The sequence below is a fragment of the Lissotriton vulgaris genome, unplaced genomic scaffold (assembly GCF_964263255.1).
Source record: "Lissotriton vulgaris unplaced genomic scaffold, aLisVul1.2 SCAFFOLD_3122, whole genome shotgun sequence".
Classification (NCBI taxonomy): Eukaryota; Metazoa; Chordata; class Amphibia; order Caudata; family Salamandridae; genus Lissotriton; species Lissotriton vulgaris.
The window spans coordinates 74208-91903 of NW_028254048.1; the positions used below are offsets into that span (position 1 = coordinate 74208).

At 43.3% G+C, this 17696-nt stretch overlaps 1 protein-coding gene across 1 annotated transcript in view; it reads left to right on the forward strand.

Annotated features, from left to right (window-relative positions):
- Positions 1 to 17696, forward strand: part of LOC147660674 (serine protease 27-like) — a 220538-nt gene that overhangs the window by 33709 nt on the left and 169133 nt on the right. Inside the window, exon 2 of the mRNA XM_086951545.1 lies at positions 13474 to 13745. Coding sequence (XP_086807671.1) covers positions 13474 to 13745 — 272 coding nt within the window. The remainder of the gene's footprint in view (positions 1 to 13473; positions 13746 to 17696) is intronic.

Here is a 17696-nt window from a genome sequence, read left to right on the forward strand (position 1 = left end):
CCCCCCCCCCCCCCCCTCAGAATCTGTTTTTCCACTACCCGCGCTTGGACGACCTCTGGCAGCAGTCGCGCTCTATAAAAGCCCTTCACTTCACTTCACTTCACTTCACTTCACTCTACCGAGACCTTTTGTGATGCAGCGGCAGCACAAAAGATGTGCCATGGTGCTGGTTATTAACAACGTGACGATTCTGAGAGATGCGTCATGTTGTAAAGCCCTGTGCCATCAGGAGGCATTCCGGCGCAGGGGAGGGCGTTCCTGCGCAGGAACGCCTCCTAAGAGTGGCCGAGTGAAATCTACAAGATTTCACTCAGTCACTTTTAGGCCAATGCTGCATCAAAACCCTGTGCCTGCTTGAAGCAGGCGCAAGGCTTGATGCAGCATTGGGGAGATAGCCAGAGCATTGCTGGAGCTGTGACGTAGCTCCAGCAATGCGCTGCTTTTACGTCACAGATGCGTCACGCATCTGTGCCGATTTTGCCACATGGTGCGCCGCATTGTAAATGCGGCGCACCATGGGTGGCAGAGCTGCGGCGCACAATAACTGGGGATGCACCAGTTATTGAAAATCTGCCCCTATACATTTAGCCATTGAGGTAGCACTTACTGATTAGACAGTAGAAAGTACTCCAGTTGAGTAGAGGTATTGCACAAAAAGGTGGCATCTTTGTGGACAAACACACAGGGCGGGATTCATTCTTCCCCCTGTTAGACTTGTTTTTTGTGCCCTTCTGCCCTGTGTTAGACTCGTTTTTCCCTTGTTTTTCTGCCCTTCTGCCCTCTGTCAGACTCGTTTTTCCCTTGTTTTTCTGCCCTTCTTCCCCCTGTTAGACTCGTTTTTTGTGCCCTTCTGCCCTCTGTTAGACTCGTTTTTGTGCCCTTCTGCCCTCTGTTAGACTAGTTTTTCCCTTGTTTTTCTGCCCTTCTGTCCTCTGTTAGATTGTTTTTTTGTGCCCTTCTGCCCTCTGTTAGACTCGTTTTTCCCTTGTTTTTCTGCCCTTCTGCCCTTTGTTAGACTACTTTTTGTGCCTTTCCGCCCTCTGCATCACCACATCATCACTCAGTGCTACCCCAGCATCACTCAGCACTACCTCATTATCACTCAGCACCACCACATTATCACTCAGCACCACCACAGCACCACTCAGCACCACCGCAGCATCACTCAGCACCACCACAGCATCACTCAGCACCACCACAGCATCACTCAGTACCACCACAGCACCACTCAGCACCACCACAGCACCACCACAGCATCACTCAGCGCCACCACAGCATCACTCAGCGCCACCACATTATCACTCAGCACCACCACAGCACCACGCAGCACCACCACAGCATCACTCAGCACCACCACAGCATCACTCAGCACCACCACAGCACCATCAGCACCACCACAGCACCACTCAGCGCCACCACAGCATCACTCAGCACCACCACAGCATCACTCAGCACCACCACAGCATCACTCAGCACCAATACAGCACCACTCAGCACCACCCCAGCATCACTCAGCACCATCCCAGTATCACTCAGCCCCACCACAGCACCACTCAGCATCACCACAGCACCACTCAGCACCACCACAGCACCACTCAGCACCACCCCAGCATCAATCTGCACAACCATTCAACAACAACTGGTTCGAATATGTTCTCTCAATGTTTCAAACTTTATTACAAATGTCACAAAAAGATGTTAATATTTCACTTCTGTTCTTGGATTTTCGTCACAATAAAATACACTGTACATAATCTTCACAAAAGTTATTTACAAAAGTTTAAGCTATTGCCATTATAACTTAAAATCACTTTTATTTAAGTATTCATTATTTAAAAAAATTAAAAGCCATTGTAATTTGTAATATCAATACAGCTAAGTCACAATACAAAACATGTGGCATTACAAATGCTTTGGTGTCACATTTGCGAAAGTTATAAATATTGGCATTGTAAATGACAAAGCTATTAATTTAGCTATTTTCAAAACCAACATATAAATTAAAAAAATTGTCATTTACAAGACCAATAGCTCAAACTATCCTAATGCGAGACCTATTGCATTGCAAATGCTTGTTTTTATATCTGTCAGTGCTTCCTGTTGAGGTTTAATTTTCATGACAGGCGCCTCATTGCCTACTTGTAACTATTCTCTGACCCTGCTTCAAGGGTCAGAGCAGGGTCAGAGAATAGTTGGTAGTAGGCAGGAAGCACTTACAGGCTTACTGTAGCAGGTGCCCAAGTTGAAGTTAATGTCTTTGTAACCCTTTTGTAAAAGGTTACAAAAAATTAGCTTCAACTTTTGCACCTGCTGCTGTAACCCTGTAAGTACTTGGCTGAAAATTCGTCCCCGCTGATTCGCGGATTTTACCACGATTTCGCGAGATTCGCGGATCACGAAATCGCGGAAAATCCACAAATTCCGCAAGCGGAACAAATTTTCAGCCCATGCCTAATCTTTAGCATGGGATTCTAAGGTGGTTAACTTCTCCTCTATCTGACTTAGTCTTAGTGAGATAAGGTTTAGCATAGTGTAAACTAGTGTTTCTAGTCTCTGCCACATAGTTTCAGTCATCAGGGAGCAAGAGGCAATGCTTTCTGTTTCTGTATCAATTAGTTTCTGCTGAGCTGTTTCTAATGCTACCTCTTCCTTATGTTTATTAGGTGTCCAGGCTTTTGCCGGTTTTGGTCTTTGTGGTCCCGCAACCTCTTTCTTTTTACTGCAGCATCAGTGCTGTTCTTCTGCAGTTTTTTCATTGCTGCCACCCTTGAGGAAGCTCTTTGTGACGTGCCAGTCAACTCCAAGTCCTGGGGTATTGGTGCCATGGTGATAGCTTCTTCTCTGGCCATATCTGTGAGCGGGGGCTCGTCTAATATATCAGGGGACGATATCCCCCAATGAAAACCTTTTATGATTAGGGGGCTCCAGCGATAGTTGGTGTTCTGTTAGTTTGATTTTGTGTGCCAGAACTTATGTTGTCCTAGTTAGCAAAGAGTCAAGTGTCCCCACTATGCTTGCGCCCACTCAGGCATTCTGGCCCTCTCATTTGCTCATCCTGTCTTTACGTCGCCCCCGTATTAAGACTATTGGTGCTGTTAGTATCAGCAGTCACAGACTCACACTCAGGGTAAAACACTTTACCTTTGGTACTCTTCCGTGTTCCGATGGGCGTGAACGGACCCGCCCTTGGCCCGAGCTTTGCCTGGGCATAGCCCAGGCGCGTGACTTTGCCTGTCCCACGCTGGGGGTCAGCGCTTCGCTTTTGAGCGCAACCTGCATGCTAGTGGTGGTGGAAGTTGTAGTCCCCCCTCCTCCGCCGGGATAGTTCCTTCGTTGGCGGTCTCACTTGCCGCTTCCCCGCTCCTCTGTGAGCCCCGCTTATCAGCTGCCAAGTATGGGGTATGAAGTCAGTTTCCCAAAACAGATACTAATTTTTGCTTCCCCCTTCTTCTTCCTCCCCCTCTGCCCCAACCTCTGTCTAAAAAAGAAGGGTGTTTGGAAAGGATAGTGTGGGCCTTGAGGAAACATCAAATAATGCCACATTAGTGGTCCACAAAAGGGCATCATCACATAACCGTATGGTGGTTAGGGAGGGGGCCTTTTTCTACTCTGATCGCTATTCCAACAATGCATGCTGGAATTGCTGTTGGGGAAGTTCTTCCTCTTCCAAGAGGATAGGTCCTTGTACAATGAAACATCCCCTATGTCCTCAACAGAAGCTGCTTACAGATATGGATACATTTTTTCTTTATCAATTTTTTTAATATCCTTTTGTAGTTTTAATGGCATAGCAAGGGGGGCCGGTCTGCCACAGGCATCATGAGTTTTGGGGGCGGCAGCCCCTACCCCGTCTTACCTGCAGCTGTTGCAGGAACTGGCAGCATCCCCCGCTCTTATATCCAGTACTGTCACAGGGACAGCCAGCAGCCCCTCTTTCATGTGGGTGCTGGGCAGCAAACGCAGCGACCGCCACATGCGGCAGAATTTCTACCTACCCCACAGTGTAGTTTTGTTATCTTCTGTTTAGTCAGATATTCTCTGCTCTCAGTAATTTCACTGTTAATCTCTGCCAGTTTCATGTTATAGGTGGCTAACAGAGGGTTGATTTTTACGACTTCTTCAGCTATATTGGTCCTGATGATCAATGCGTCAGCTAGGAGTTTTACTATATTTATAATGTGTGCCAACCAGTCCCTGGTACACAAACAAGAATGGTCCCAGGCAGCCTGGAAATTTACCAGGGGCACAAAAATAAGCATGCAATTCTCGAGTAAGGGCTATATACCAGATGACATACAATGGACGTTGCTTAAAGCACATCAAAACATGAACCAAAGAGCACTTTTTAGAAAGGAACAATAATGTATATCCGTCTGTCCTCTAACACCATTGGTCACAATGATAAGATTCCATGGAAGGAGATATATGTCTAAATACAGTGTCTACTCTGAAACATAATTGAGGAACATACACATAAGCCTGGATGACTATTTACATAATGTTTGTAGTCAACCAAGACAGGCATTTTGTAGTAATAATCTCAGCCCACACACTATGATCATACCCACCTCCATATATTTAACATTCAGGACAAAAACACTCTGGTTTTGACTGGCCTCTTGTAATTTTTTGAAGGGGTCCTTCAAACATAATGTTCACTTTAAACGGCTGATAAATCTGACCTTGATTGACCTTTTTCATACCACCCGAAGCCTCCACATCATGGCTGCAATATTTTCCAACATGAGAGAGGGTCTTCCCCTCCTCTATCCAAAATAGCACCCAGTGATTATCTTTCCCAATCAGCTACATTGTTCTAGCTGCCTTGAATGGGTGCATTCAAATTCAAAAGGTGCTTTATTCGGTTTGTAAAGAAATACAACCATATAGCAACATACACATAAAAGGAAATTTAACACAATACTAAATTAAGCTATCACAAAAACAATCTTACACAGTAGCGCTCATAGTAGAAACATTTAACAGTATCAATAGTGCATAGTCATTAGGTCATTCAAGTTTGGCTAAGATTTTAACAATCCTGCGACCTATAATTATGTGCAAATATGCAATTTAAAGTGCTAAATATTGTCTCTATATTAGTATATGTGCAAATTGGCAATTCTAAAGTGCATATGCAATTAGCAGCACCTAGACTGTCTATTAATTAAAAACAATGATAAATGAAACAAAGTGCAAGTGATAAGCCAATCCTACGATAAATCTAATACAGTAGCAGCAATTAGTCCAACAAACATATGTGTGCAAAGTACAAATACATAATTCAGCAGCATCAATTTAAAGTGCATAGTACATTTAGCAGCTGAAGAAATTCATATAATAATTGATTTTCTTGCAGAGATACATTTTAAAATATAAGTAGCCACATAAAAGCATACATCTGGGGACTCTAGGTTAAACACTAGTGTCATTGCTGTTTGTAGATGATGCGTATTGTATTTTAAAAAGATGGGTTTCAAATAATATTTCCTTAAAAAAGTATAAAAAGTACAAGTCAACATAAAGTGACACGTGCTCTGTTTTGATTTGCCATCACACGGGCATACACAAGTTCCAGGTTTTTTAGGCACAGGGAAAGCCACAAGGTGATGTACAATTCCTAGGCGGAGGCGGGTTAAAACAAATCGATGGGAGGGAATACTAACTATTACAAAATAAGGTTGGAAGCCTACATTAATATTATATTGTTGGTAAAGATTGAATGTACTCTGTTTGGTATATTTTTCCATCCTAGTCTCTTCTGTAAATTTCATAAACGAAACCTTCAGCTCCCGCTTTGATAAAATAGGGTCCATTATTAGTTCATTATAAATGTCCAGTCCATATAATGTTTTGTACCAATGATGTATATGCTTCAGCCAGGGGATGTTTGATCGGCGATCAAGTTTGATACAATCTGTTATTACGTCCTGCGTAAACTTGGTTTCCTCCTTTGCCCATATTGAGCGCCATAAGGATAGAGGACGAAGGGCAATTAGATCATTGATATAGTACATATCAAGTTCCTTATGTATTAGCTCCGTTGAAGCCGTGACTGGAACACTAATTAATCTTTTTAAAAACATATTCTCCCTCACCTGGATAGATTTGGCACACTGTACATCATACCCCCATACTCCAGCTCCATATATAGCTGAGGAAATGCATCTAGCATTAAAAAGGGTTAGCATTTCATGAATTCTGCGATCCCCTAGTTTAGCGGCAAATCTAAATATACAGTTTGTATTCCGGTCCATTTTGAAAAGGACACTGTTTTGTTCATTAATCCATTTCCCATTTCCCGAAAAGGTGATGCCTAAATAGCAGAAGCTATTAACAGGTTCTAGTTTCTCTCCTTCTAAAAAAAAGGGTTTGTGTTTTCTAGGTTTCTTACCACAAACCATGGTAACCGTTTTCCCTTTATTAATTTTCAAATTCCTACTCTTAATAAAAATATGGAATTGATCAATTAGTTGTTGCAGTCCATTATGTGTCCTAGAGAGGAGGACCGCGTCGTCCGCATATAAGAGGACTGGGACGGGGTTACCATTTATAGTTGGAGCATCTGCATTAATCAATTTCAGAAATGTATCCACATGGTTAATAAAAAGTGAAAATAGTAAAGGGGCAAGTACGCATCCTTGACGGATGCCTCGCTTAACTTCAAAGAAAGGGGTACACTCTCCATCTATTCCAAACCTTACTTTGCTTGATAAATTACTATACAAGCGAGCTAGCAGATGGATAATTTCAGTGGGGGCGCCCATTGCTAGTAGTATGGGCCAGAGCAGTGCGTGTTCCACCAGATCGAACGCGGAACTCAAGTCGGCAAAGCATAAATAAAGATTACCAGATTTAGCTTTGGTATACTTGCCAACTATGAGTTCCAGGTTCACGCACTGCTCCATTGTTCCTAATCCCCTACGAAACCCATACTGCACTGGGGACAGAATGTTATTCTCCTCGGCCCAGGCTTCCAATCTCACTAATAGGACTCGACTAAGGATTTTAACTGTCGAGTCCAAAAGAGAGATTGGACGATAATTCCTTGCCTCTGACCTGGATCCTTTTTTATAAAGGGGTATAATAATTGATTGGCCCCATGTCAGTGGTAAATTATCTTCCACCGCAGCATTAAAGTAACGAGTTAGGATTGGGGCCCATAATGTTATTTCATGTTTATAAAAGTCCATGGGTACCCCATCGGGCCCGGGTGCTTTACCACCCTTACTATTTATGATTGCGTCTGTCACTTCATTTAAAGTTAAAAACAACTGCATTTTCTTCCAATTAAAACATAAAATAGACCCATCAGATTTAAGATCAGAATTAAAAATCTCAGAGAAATGTGCAATCCATGCAAGACTGCTGACATGGGAACTGACCTCAGGAATGTTTTCATTCTTTAAGAATGGGCCATTTATCGTTTCCCAAAAGAGTTTATGGTTTTTAGTTACAGCGGCCATATCAAGTTTATTCCAGGCCTCGTCCTGTAGCTCCATTTTCCTGGTTGTCAGGGCCAGTTTATAATTAATACGTTCTTCTCTGACTCTTTCTTTATTTCTAGGTTTAGCATTAAGTACACTTTTTAAACTTTTCAGAGTCTCGGCACAATGTTTGTCAAACCACACAGTTTTGTTTCTTTTAACCCTTCTGTTTCTTTTTAACAGGGAATTTTCAACTGTGCATGTAATTTTCATAAAATTGGAGAGGACATCGGGCGCTATCACATTAGGTGCAAGGCAGTAATCAACCTCTCTGGTACATTTACAAATAATATCCTTTGTTAGTTTGTTAGGGTCAATTTTAATCCATTTGATTCTCGTGCCATTGGGTCTCTCAGCGGAGATCCCATGGACAGCTTTACCGTTCACAATCGTTTTTTGACCCCAGCCCATTAACTCCACAGAGATGCTGTTGTGATCGCTCACAGGCTGCTCTATTACCCAAACATTAGTAAAAATTGAGCCGCTGGACACCAAAATATGGTCAATATTGGAATGGGCATCTCTCCCCCTAAAAGTTGGACAAATTTCATTATTTTTGTTTTTTGTACAATCAAGCAATTCCAAGTTGAACTTGGCTATTAAATTGTTCAGTGCGCTGCCATAATTACTGTGTGGGAAATGATTAACATAAACACTGTCACCCCCTACATAATCCTCGCGGTGACCACATATCCCCTTCCGGGCATATCTGCAGGCTTGGATGTTAAAGTCACCTGCCCACAGAATTACAAAATTGTTCTTGGAGAGAGTGATTGCAGCTTCAATAGCACGTTCAACATCGGGAACAATCATATCACGTTTAGGGCCCACAATATTATTATAAAAATTTACAATAATTAGATCCCTACCATGACTATGTTTTAGGCGCAATATAGACGCATGCTGACAAGCTATGGAGTGTTCCCCAAGAATAAATTCTGTTAATTTAGTTGAAACCAAAGTCAGTAGGCCTCCCTTAGCTCTACCAGCTTTGGAAGCTACTGCTGCCACTTTGTAGGAGGTGTAACCTTCAACTTCTATTAGTCCTGTATGCCATGTCTCTTGTAAACAAATAATGTCATAACCACATATGATGAAGTCATCCCAAAATGGGGTACATAATTTAGAGGCAATTCCGGCTATATTCCAGCTGTTAAATACAAGAGAATCAGCATTACTAGTTCCTATACTTTCAGAGTGATTAGTCAAGAGTGAAGCTTCAAAGCTTGCGATCGGGGTAACAATAGCATTATCATTTGTTACAGTTGGTTCATTGTCTACAACATTGCCTATACATAGCACAGTATTTGATGAAATTAATTGTGACTCAGTTATATTATTTGCACAGCTTTCATCACCCAGCTCTTTCTCTAAGGTTAATGCATCACCTGTTACAGAACTTCCAGAACTCGGGGTCAAGCATGGATCGCACAGTCAGTCATTCTCCTCAAGTGAGCTGAGCAACTGGAATCTATTAGAGGTTGGGACCAAGAAGTTGTCATACAGGTTAGGCAGTAGGGGGGGACAAATAGGTACAACATTAGGGTATTTGATAAAAGCCGCTCTTGGATGCTGGAAGTTATGTGTAGTGATTTGTCTTACTGCCTGGTGCCTATAAAAATAATCCAGTGGGAACAGTGTGATGTTATATTCATGATTCGATGGCATAGGTGCATGTAAAATCGAATCTCTCGCCCATTCTGTAGTCCTGAAATTTATAATTATGCAATCCCCGTCTATCTCCTTTTTATTTGGCCCTACCCAACCTACCCTCTGTGTAGTTATAATCTCATCCGCGCCTCGCATTGGGAACCCACAATTTTTCACCAACCAATACAGGGTCTTATTTTTCAAGGTTTCTTGATTTTCAAATTGGTTAGGCAGCAGCTTGGGGACATTCGCGAGTATCGCTACAAATGGTCTGCAATCAGGTGGCAGATTAATAGTGGCTGGGATGACATTGTTAATATGGGGCCTCGGTACAGGTAGACTCTTATAGGTGGTGGCAGGTTCATTGATGTTTCTTTGGCCCCCATCTACTTTTTGCCCATGTACTACCTTGGGAGTGATGGCTATTGGCCTCTGCCTTCCACTTGTAGAGGGTACCGGGTTTCCCTTCACAATGGGCACACTAGGAGTACGATTTACTGCATTTGATTTACTATTACTCTGGTTCCCAGAATTTACATTATTTGAATGAGGTCTAATTTGTGAACCCAGTTGTTCTAGGACATCCAAGTTAGCTATTCCCAGTTTCTCTAGGTTTTCTATTTTTTTACTTAGGATTTCTAAAGATTCCATCACTGGTGCGATGTAGGTTTTTACCATTTTCTCGAGACATTCTTTGACTGCCTCGGCTTTGTTTAAAGTTTGCATTTCCAGTAATTTTATATCTTTTGCATGTCTCCCTCCACTGTTCTGTTGTATCTCACCTTCACTTTCATTGGTTTCAAAAGTTTGTATGGCCCTCTTCTTTTTTCTTCTATGTATTTTAGTCTGTTTATTTATTATTAACCTTTTTCGACTTTGGGTTAGTTTCCTTTTAAAGGGTACAGGCTCACAGTCAGTTTCGCTACTTAACAAACTAATTTCACTGATTTGTACGGTTGGAATGACAGGATTAGTAGCACAGCCATCCAAATCCCCATTAGTTACAGTCACAACACTAGGTATTAGGGGCTGTGGTGATATGCTGGCTGACAGGTCAGGTGTTATAGACAATCTACACTCTCTAGTACAAGGAACAGTGGGTCCTAAAAGCTGTGGTACATCAGGTTGAATTATGTCATACCTTGGCAAACCTGCAAACGATTCCAATAGAAGTGAATCATGTGATATTGTTGTTTCATTTGGAACGCTAACATGTGTGTTAATAGTTTGTGACGTTTGATTTATTAAACACATACTCGCTGGTAATGATAATCTTCTTTCCGTACTTTCAATAGCGTTAACAACAACACCAATTGTTTGTTGCAGCATCCTATCGATTGCAGTTAGGGTGGGTAAAGGGGTTGGCGCCAAAGTTTGTTTTCTTGTAGTTGAACGAGTGTGCATAGGTGCTTTTTTGACCGCCACCCTACTTTTACTTTTGACCTCCATCGGGCCTGTTACCCACTATTTACTGTATATGTTCACAAAAGAGGGGTTGAATACCTTAGGAAAGCCGGGAATGGTAAATGTCAGGGGGGTGGCCCGGTCCGGTCTCCTGCGGTCTCTGACGGCCACAGACGGCCCGCCCTCTGCCCGGGCTCCGCCCGGCGCCGTCCGCGCGCGTCCGCGACGCGGAGGGAGCTCCGCGATTTTGAGCACCTCCTGGTGCGCGGGACAGGAAGTGGTGGTGGTATCCGGCCGCTAGGGATGCTGGGAACCGTAGTTCCTCCCCGCGGCAGCCAAGGTGGTAGGAGGCGCCGTCAACGGGGATCACCAACGGCGTCAGGAGCCCAGCACCCAGCAGCAGCAAGCAGGAAGCAACAGCAGTGCCCAAGGGTGAGTGCGAACAAACTCCTGCAAGGGTCCCCGCTCCACCGAGGGAGCTCCGCGATTTTGAGCACCTCCTGGTGCGCGGGACAGGAAGTGGTGGTGGTATCCGGCCGCTAGGGATGCTGGGAACCGTAGTTCCTCCCCGCGGCAGCCAAGGTGGTAGGAGGCGCCGTCAACGGGGATCACCAACGGCGTCAGGAGCCCAGCACCCAGCAGCAGCAAGCAGGAAGCAACAGCAGTGCCCAAGGGTGAGTGCGAACAAACTCCTGCAAGGGTCCCCGCTCCACCGAGGGAGCTCCGCGATTTTGAGCACCTCCTGGTGCGCGGGACAGGAAGTGGTGGTGGTATCCGGCCGCTAGGGATGCTGGGAACCGTAGTTCCTCCCCGCGGCAGCCAAGGTGGTAGGAGGCGCCGTCAACGGGGATCACCAACGGCGTCAGGAGCCCAGCACCCAGCAGCAGCAAGCAGGAAGCAACAGCAGTGCCCAAGGGTGAGTGCGAACAAACTCCTGCAAGGGTCCCCGCTCCACCGAGGGAGCTCCGCGATTTTGAGCACCTCCTGGTGCGCGGGACAGGAAGTGGTGGTGGTATCCGGCCGCTAGGGATGCTGGGAACCGTAGTTCCTCCCCGCGGCAGCCAAGGTGGTAGGAGGCGCCGTCAACGGGGATCACCAACGGCGTCAGGAGCCCAGCACCCAGCAGCAGCAAGCAGGGAGCAACAGCAGTGCCCAAGGGTGAGTGCGAACAAACTCCTGCAAGGGTCCCCGCTCCACCGAGGGAGCTCCGCGATTTTGAGCACCTCCTGGTGCGCGGGACAGGAAGTGGTGGTGGTATCCGGCCGCTAGGGATGCTGGGAACCGTAGTTCCTCCCCGCGGCAGCCAAGGTGGTAGGAGGCGCCGTCAACGGGGATCACCAACGGCGTCAGGAGCCCAGCACCCAGCAGCAGCAAGCAGGAAGCAACAGCAGTGCCCAAGGGTGAGTGCGAACAAACTCCTGCACATTACATGACACCTGCTCCCATTGAGCAAATATGGTGAGTTTTAACCACAATCAACACAGTGCTTTGGATTTTTAATTATGTGTGTCACATATTGTGTGTGGTGTCTGTCACATCAACGTTTGAAAATATGGCAAACACTGAAGACTGAGTATGATCAACTATGCAATGCATGCAGTGAATTCCCATTCCCTAAGTATTATAAAGCAAATTGTGCTTGATGATAGTGTGTATTTGTACATTACAGGTCAATCTAAAGAATTTTTTCTGTTTCTTTAACGCAGAAAGGTATGTGTGATTGGGAGTATATAGAGGAAGTCACTCATTGAAACTCCAATCACTATGTAGATTAGGTTATACTGGTCCTGAAGAAAAGCTGCTAGATCATTTGTATGACTAATTAAAGCTTAAAACATGTTTACCTAACAACTAACTTAGATAATTAGTTCCCCTAGATAGCGCCACTGTTTTTAATGTTGTCAGCAGGACTCTATCATTGAAATGTATTTTGGGGAGTACCCCTTGTCTTATTTTTAACATTATACTCACACCTATACACTTAATACACAAATCTACACCTAGAATCACACACCTATCCTTCACAGATGACCTATTGAAAGATCTCCAGTAAATAGCCCCCTTTGAGGGTGACCATAGGGCATTGCAGCGCCGGCCCAATGTGGAGCCAAACCCCTGTAATGACGCATGACACCTATATAGGGACCCGATTCACAAAAGTAATCTGAGACAAAATCCTAACTTTACTACTCCAAAATGCATTTTGTGAATACCAAAAGTCGTAAAATTTGGATTTTGGCTCAGATTACTTTTGTGAATCGGGCCCTTTGTGTGTGAGGGCATTTGTCCCTAAAGAGTTGCACTCCCTCTTGACTCTTTAGAAGTGGTTCACCTGAGTAGATTTACACATTCTAATAGAACTGCATACCCCTCCTAACTTTTCTTAAGAATATCCCATATGGGGAAAATCAAATTTCAATATATATTTCTTGATTTCCAAATACTTAGATTTAAGACTTTTCTAAAACCATTTTTAGAATTGCACTACATGAGGATGTGCTTTGTGGCCTCCCAAAAACAATAATGAATATGTATTTTTTTCCCATGGTGAAAATGTACTTTGTGTAGTCAGAGCTGAGAGGGCAGCATCTGCTAGGTAGTCAACTAAAATAGAACAATCACAGAGGGTTGTATACCTAAAAGAACATATCCTGTTTGGATGCCAAAGAACAGATACATAGCAGAATATTCTGTCCTGATTCTTGGAGGTGGTGGAGAGTGAAATCATTTAAAATGTAAAATATGCTTTTGCAGGAGCCAGTTGAATAAATAAATCATCATACATTTGGTCCTCCATTGTCATTCAATATCCAAAATTCCTCAACTGGTCCAGACTTACCATTCCATACTGTGAACAGTGCCACATATGGATTGATGGGATGTTGGCACATTCTTTGCATTTGATTGAATCTGAATTGTTTTTATGTTTCAGAAACCTTGCCCAATCGACCTACATTGTCTGCTTGGGACTGTATCAGCTCTCAGTGGCCAACCCTGATTCGGTGTGCTCTGCAGTCAAAAGGATAATTTACAACACTCTCTACACTGGCACAGCATCACTTGGGGACATTCTGCTGCTGGAGCTGAACACTACAGTGAACTTCACTGATTTCATCATGCCCATCTGCCTGCCAAACTCCATTATCGATTTTCCATCTGGGTTAAACTGCTGGGTCACAGGCTGGGGTGACATTGCCAGTTCAAGTGAGTGTGGTTCTGGGCTCAGGTAACAATGACACCAAGGAGTGTTAAATTCATCAGTCAATTAATTGTCCTGCTGCTAGAATCTGATTGTAACCTGAAGGCCATAAGGTAGTATCCAGTTCGAACCAAGTCGGCATTCCATCCGTCATAGATTGATCAAATGAATCCTACAGAATGAAGTAATAGCAACATATTCTGTTGAACACATGTTGATATTACTTCATAACTACTATTCCAAATCTCAAAAAAAAGAAAGAAAGAACTTGGGGTCAGATTTTTTATGAGGAGTACACATTCCACAAAGTGCAAATTGTACACCAACTAGTTTGTAAACAACATTTTGGATGCAGCTGAAGTACTAGTCAGTGGCATCACGAAATGTATTGACAGAGGTTGGCAAAATCGTCATGATCTGTGACACGCATTCACCTGTGTATGCTGGGTGGGTACAGAGAAGCATTTCTCTGAAATTCAGAGAAGCTCGAGTCTTCTGCTGCAGAGGAGGTCAGTGGTGCATGTAGATTGTGAGGGCCAGTTATTTTGTGTGAGGCTCGGAGCGATTGCCCTATGTGCAACATATAAGTGAAGCCAAAACAAACTATATTACCCAGAAATACACTAAATTCTCACAATATTGACAATGTTGATGCACATCTTAGGTCCATTAGGCCTGAAACATAAAGGTAAGTTAACATGTGTAGCTCCACTCACCTGCTGGTCTACCACAACACCTAGGTGTAAACTTTCATTTTTGCCATTATCTTTTCCAAGTGGAGATTTACACCACACTTCTACTTCTACATGTAGGTGTAAATCTCCACTTTTTACTATTCATCATTTCTGAGTGGAGATTTACTCCACAATCCTAGTGAAAAGGTAGACTCCAGAGTCTCCACCCCTTCAACAAAGGCTCCTATGACTGAATTTACAAGTGCAAAATTACAGAAGCTACCTTTTCTCCTGTTTCTTGATATCTCTGCCCCAAAGGAATCTCTCCATGTATGAACATTTAGGGAAATTTAGTAAAGAGATCCTGATTAGGAGGACACTCCTTCTTCCATCTGGCAGTAAAATGATGGAATCTCCCTTGATTCAGTTCAGGATCCTCAAAGTCTATAAACGCTTCCCAAAAAAGTTCAAAACCTATCTTTTTTAAATTCCCTAACTTTCATATTTATTAGTATGTGGTTGATGTTCAGCACTAGGACGTCAGTGTGCATTGGAGACTTTAAAATAAAGAAACATTAAAATACTGTTCAACAGTTTTAACCTAGGACTAGCTAAAAAAAATATACACTACACTTCCTTGCAAAATTAAATGTTTTAATTATAAATGAATTTAAATATAATTAGTTTTAGAAATATTATTTATCGAACAATACTTTAAAATTTGAATCATCAAGCAACACTAACAGATCTATGTTCATTTATTTGCTAAAACAACATGGTCATACATTCTGTTTTAAATAGGCCTGGTATGAAATGCCGTTCCGCTCACGGAGGTTGAGGAGTTTTTCTGACTCCATGCTTCTGAGCATGTTCCCCGCTCGCGCTCGCCAACATTAAGTTGAGCAGCGAGGAAAATCTTACTCCAGACCACCTACTGATGAGATTTCTCAATGCGGCAGACGCTGATGGCCACTACCATTCGTGTTGAGAACATTTTTGTTCATGTTGAGGAAGCTGGTGCTCAACTAGAACATCTACTTGAGCGACAGAAAGAAGCAGCACCCTTGTGTGCTTTACATGGTGCCATTCAGTCTTATTTTCAAGCACGGAACAAACACCTGGCTTAAAATCAGCGCAAACGGAACAACCCAATGTACTCCACTGCTTGTGGAACTCGGCGTAGCGCAACCTACATTTTTGGTCACTATGCAGAGTTCCGCTATGTGGAACTCTGTGAAATCCACCCAGGTCTAGTTTTAACTTTATTTTATTTGTTTTAGTAGTTTTACAGTAAGTTACCCCGTGGCGGACACCACTGGGTATTTATCGTTTGGATCATATTTCCATGGAAAATGATTTTTTTGTGTTGCTAATAACTTTGGTGCTGTTTGACAAATCTTCTTAAAACTTTCCAAAATGTGCTCTTTTTGCCTAGTTTGCACAAGGAACAATTCAGGGTGATTGGTCAGGCGGGGGCTGAAAAAAAAGGGGGGGGGCCAATACACGTTTTCCTCATAAGAGCTTTAGATACAACTACAGCCTAACCCATTGAACAGATTTACACTGAATTTGTTAGAAAGCTGGAGTGCTTTTTGTGTAAATCCATTCAGTAGTTGTTGAAGTATTAATGCTCAAAATTTTTTATATCCAGGGACGCGGGCCCGAGTGTATCCCAACAGATCTCAAGCTGAGATCTGATTGGCTAGGACCACCTCAAACCAGGAAGTGGTGGCAGCCATCTTAGCACTTGGGAATCAGTCCCGAGTTCTAATAAAAGTAAAAAAAAACACAAGAGGCAGGGCCGTCATAGCTTGACCACCTAGGCCTGGTTGATGGGTTCCCAAATGGACACGCATGAGGTTAAAAATGTTTTTTCTAAAATGTTGCTGCAAATTAGCAGAGAATCTGTGAGTGCATGGAGGATTTGTGAATTTGCATAGGATCTGCAAATTCTTAGAAAAATGTATAAATGCACTGTAAAATGTAAAAACAAATGCAGACTCCCACCCTTTTCTATTACTAGACTCCACTGTGGGCCAGGTGTGGGGTGGGATATTTTTCAGAGGGAGGGGGGTATGCAGGGCCCCTGGACCCCATCATCCCCCAGGGCTGAAAGTGTAAATAAATAGGAGGAGTCCACGAGTCATCGTTCCCTGAGCCATGCTAGGGCCCCTTGTTCTCCATCTCCTGGGACCAGCTCAGTGATGATATCCCAGGGTTTATATTTAACAGGGTAGGAGAGTTAAGGGATTTTATCCACTGCTGTGGATGGAAGGGTACTCCCAGTCCCCTAGACAGGTAGCTATATAACAATATGAAGGAGTACCACCAAAGATAAGGCTTGACAGCCAATATTGGTGGGATGAGACACTAGTGTAAAAGAAGAAGTCCTTCTTTGTTTTTAAGGAACCCCTCACTCACCGACCTGGTCGGTGACATGCTTCATCATCGGGGCCACCTTGACAGCCGAATGCCGCCAAGGTGTGCTGCGACACCTGATCTACAGTGGAGCGGGTATGTGAGTGATGAATGTGCAAAAAGAAAAAATCAGTGAGTTAAAAATTGTCCTGGTATAACTTAGCACAATATTATTTATTCTAAAGCTACTGGACAATGTTAAAAACAGTGAAGATACAGTGAAGGCTTTAATGGGACCTAATGTATCTGTGATATGTGTTGGGTCTACATGTTTCAAACCTTATGGGATTTACCGGTTTTTCATCAGGACCAAATTGTTGTAAAAGGAGTTGGGTGGTCAGAGTACACTAACACCCTGCCATACCTGCAACCCTTTCCAAACCCAAAATAGCGAATTGCCAGATGGGTAAAAGTAGTAACCCAGAAGTGGTTACAAAAAATGAAACAAAACCTGTAAAAGAGAGAAAACTATCACTCATAAAGGTTGATTACGTGCCTGTTACGTAGTGAAGTGACGTAGTCCGTTCTGTCTGTGACTCATTCCACATTCAGTAATGCGAATAAACCATGGTGCAGTGTATCTGCATGATTCCCTATATTTAGAACCGAGTGTTCCTTTGAAGGCACACCTATCAATATGGGTGGTGAGAGTGAGCACGCATGCGTAATAATTATCTTTATAAACGCTCTTATCACAAACTTGATTGTGCGTGCCTAAGTTATACTTCTAACTTATTAGTGTCAGGAATTACCGACGTGAAAAAATGCCAACTTGATCCAAAACCACAATTAACATAAAACAAAACACCACAATACACACATAATGTCAGGAATTTAACAGCACTTACTCCTCAATGGAGAAAT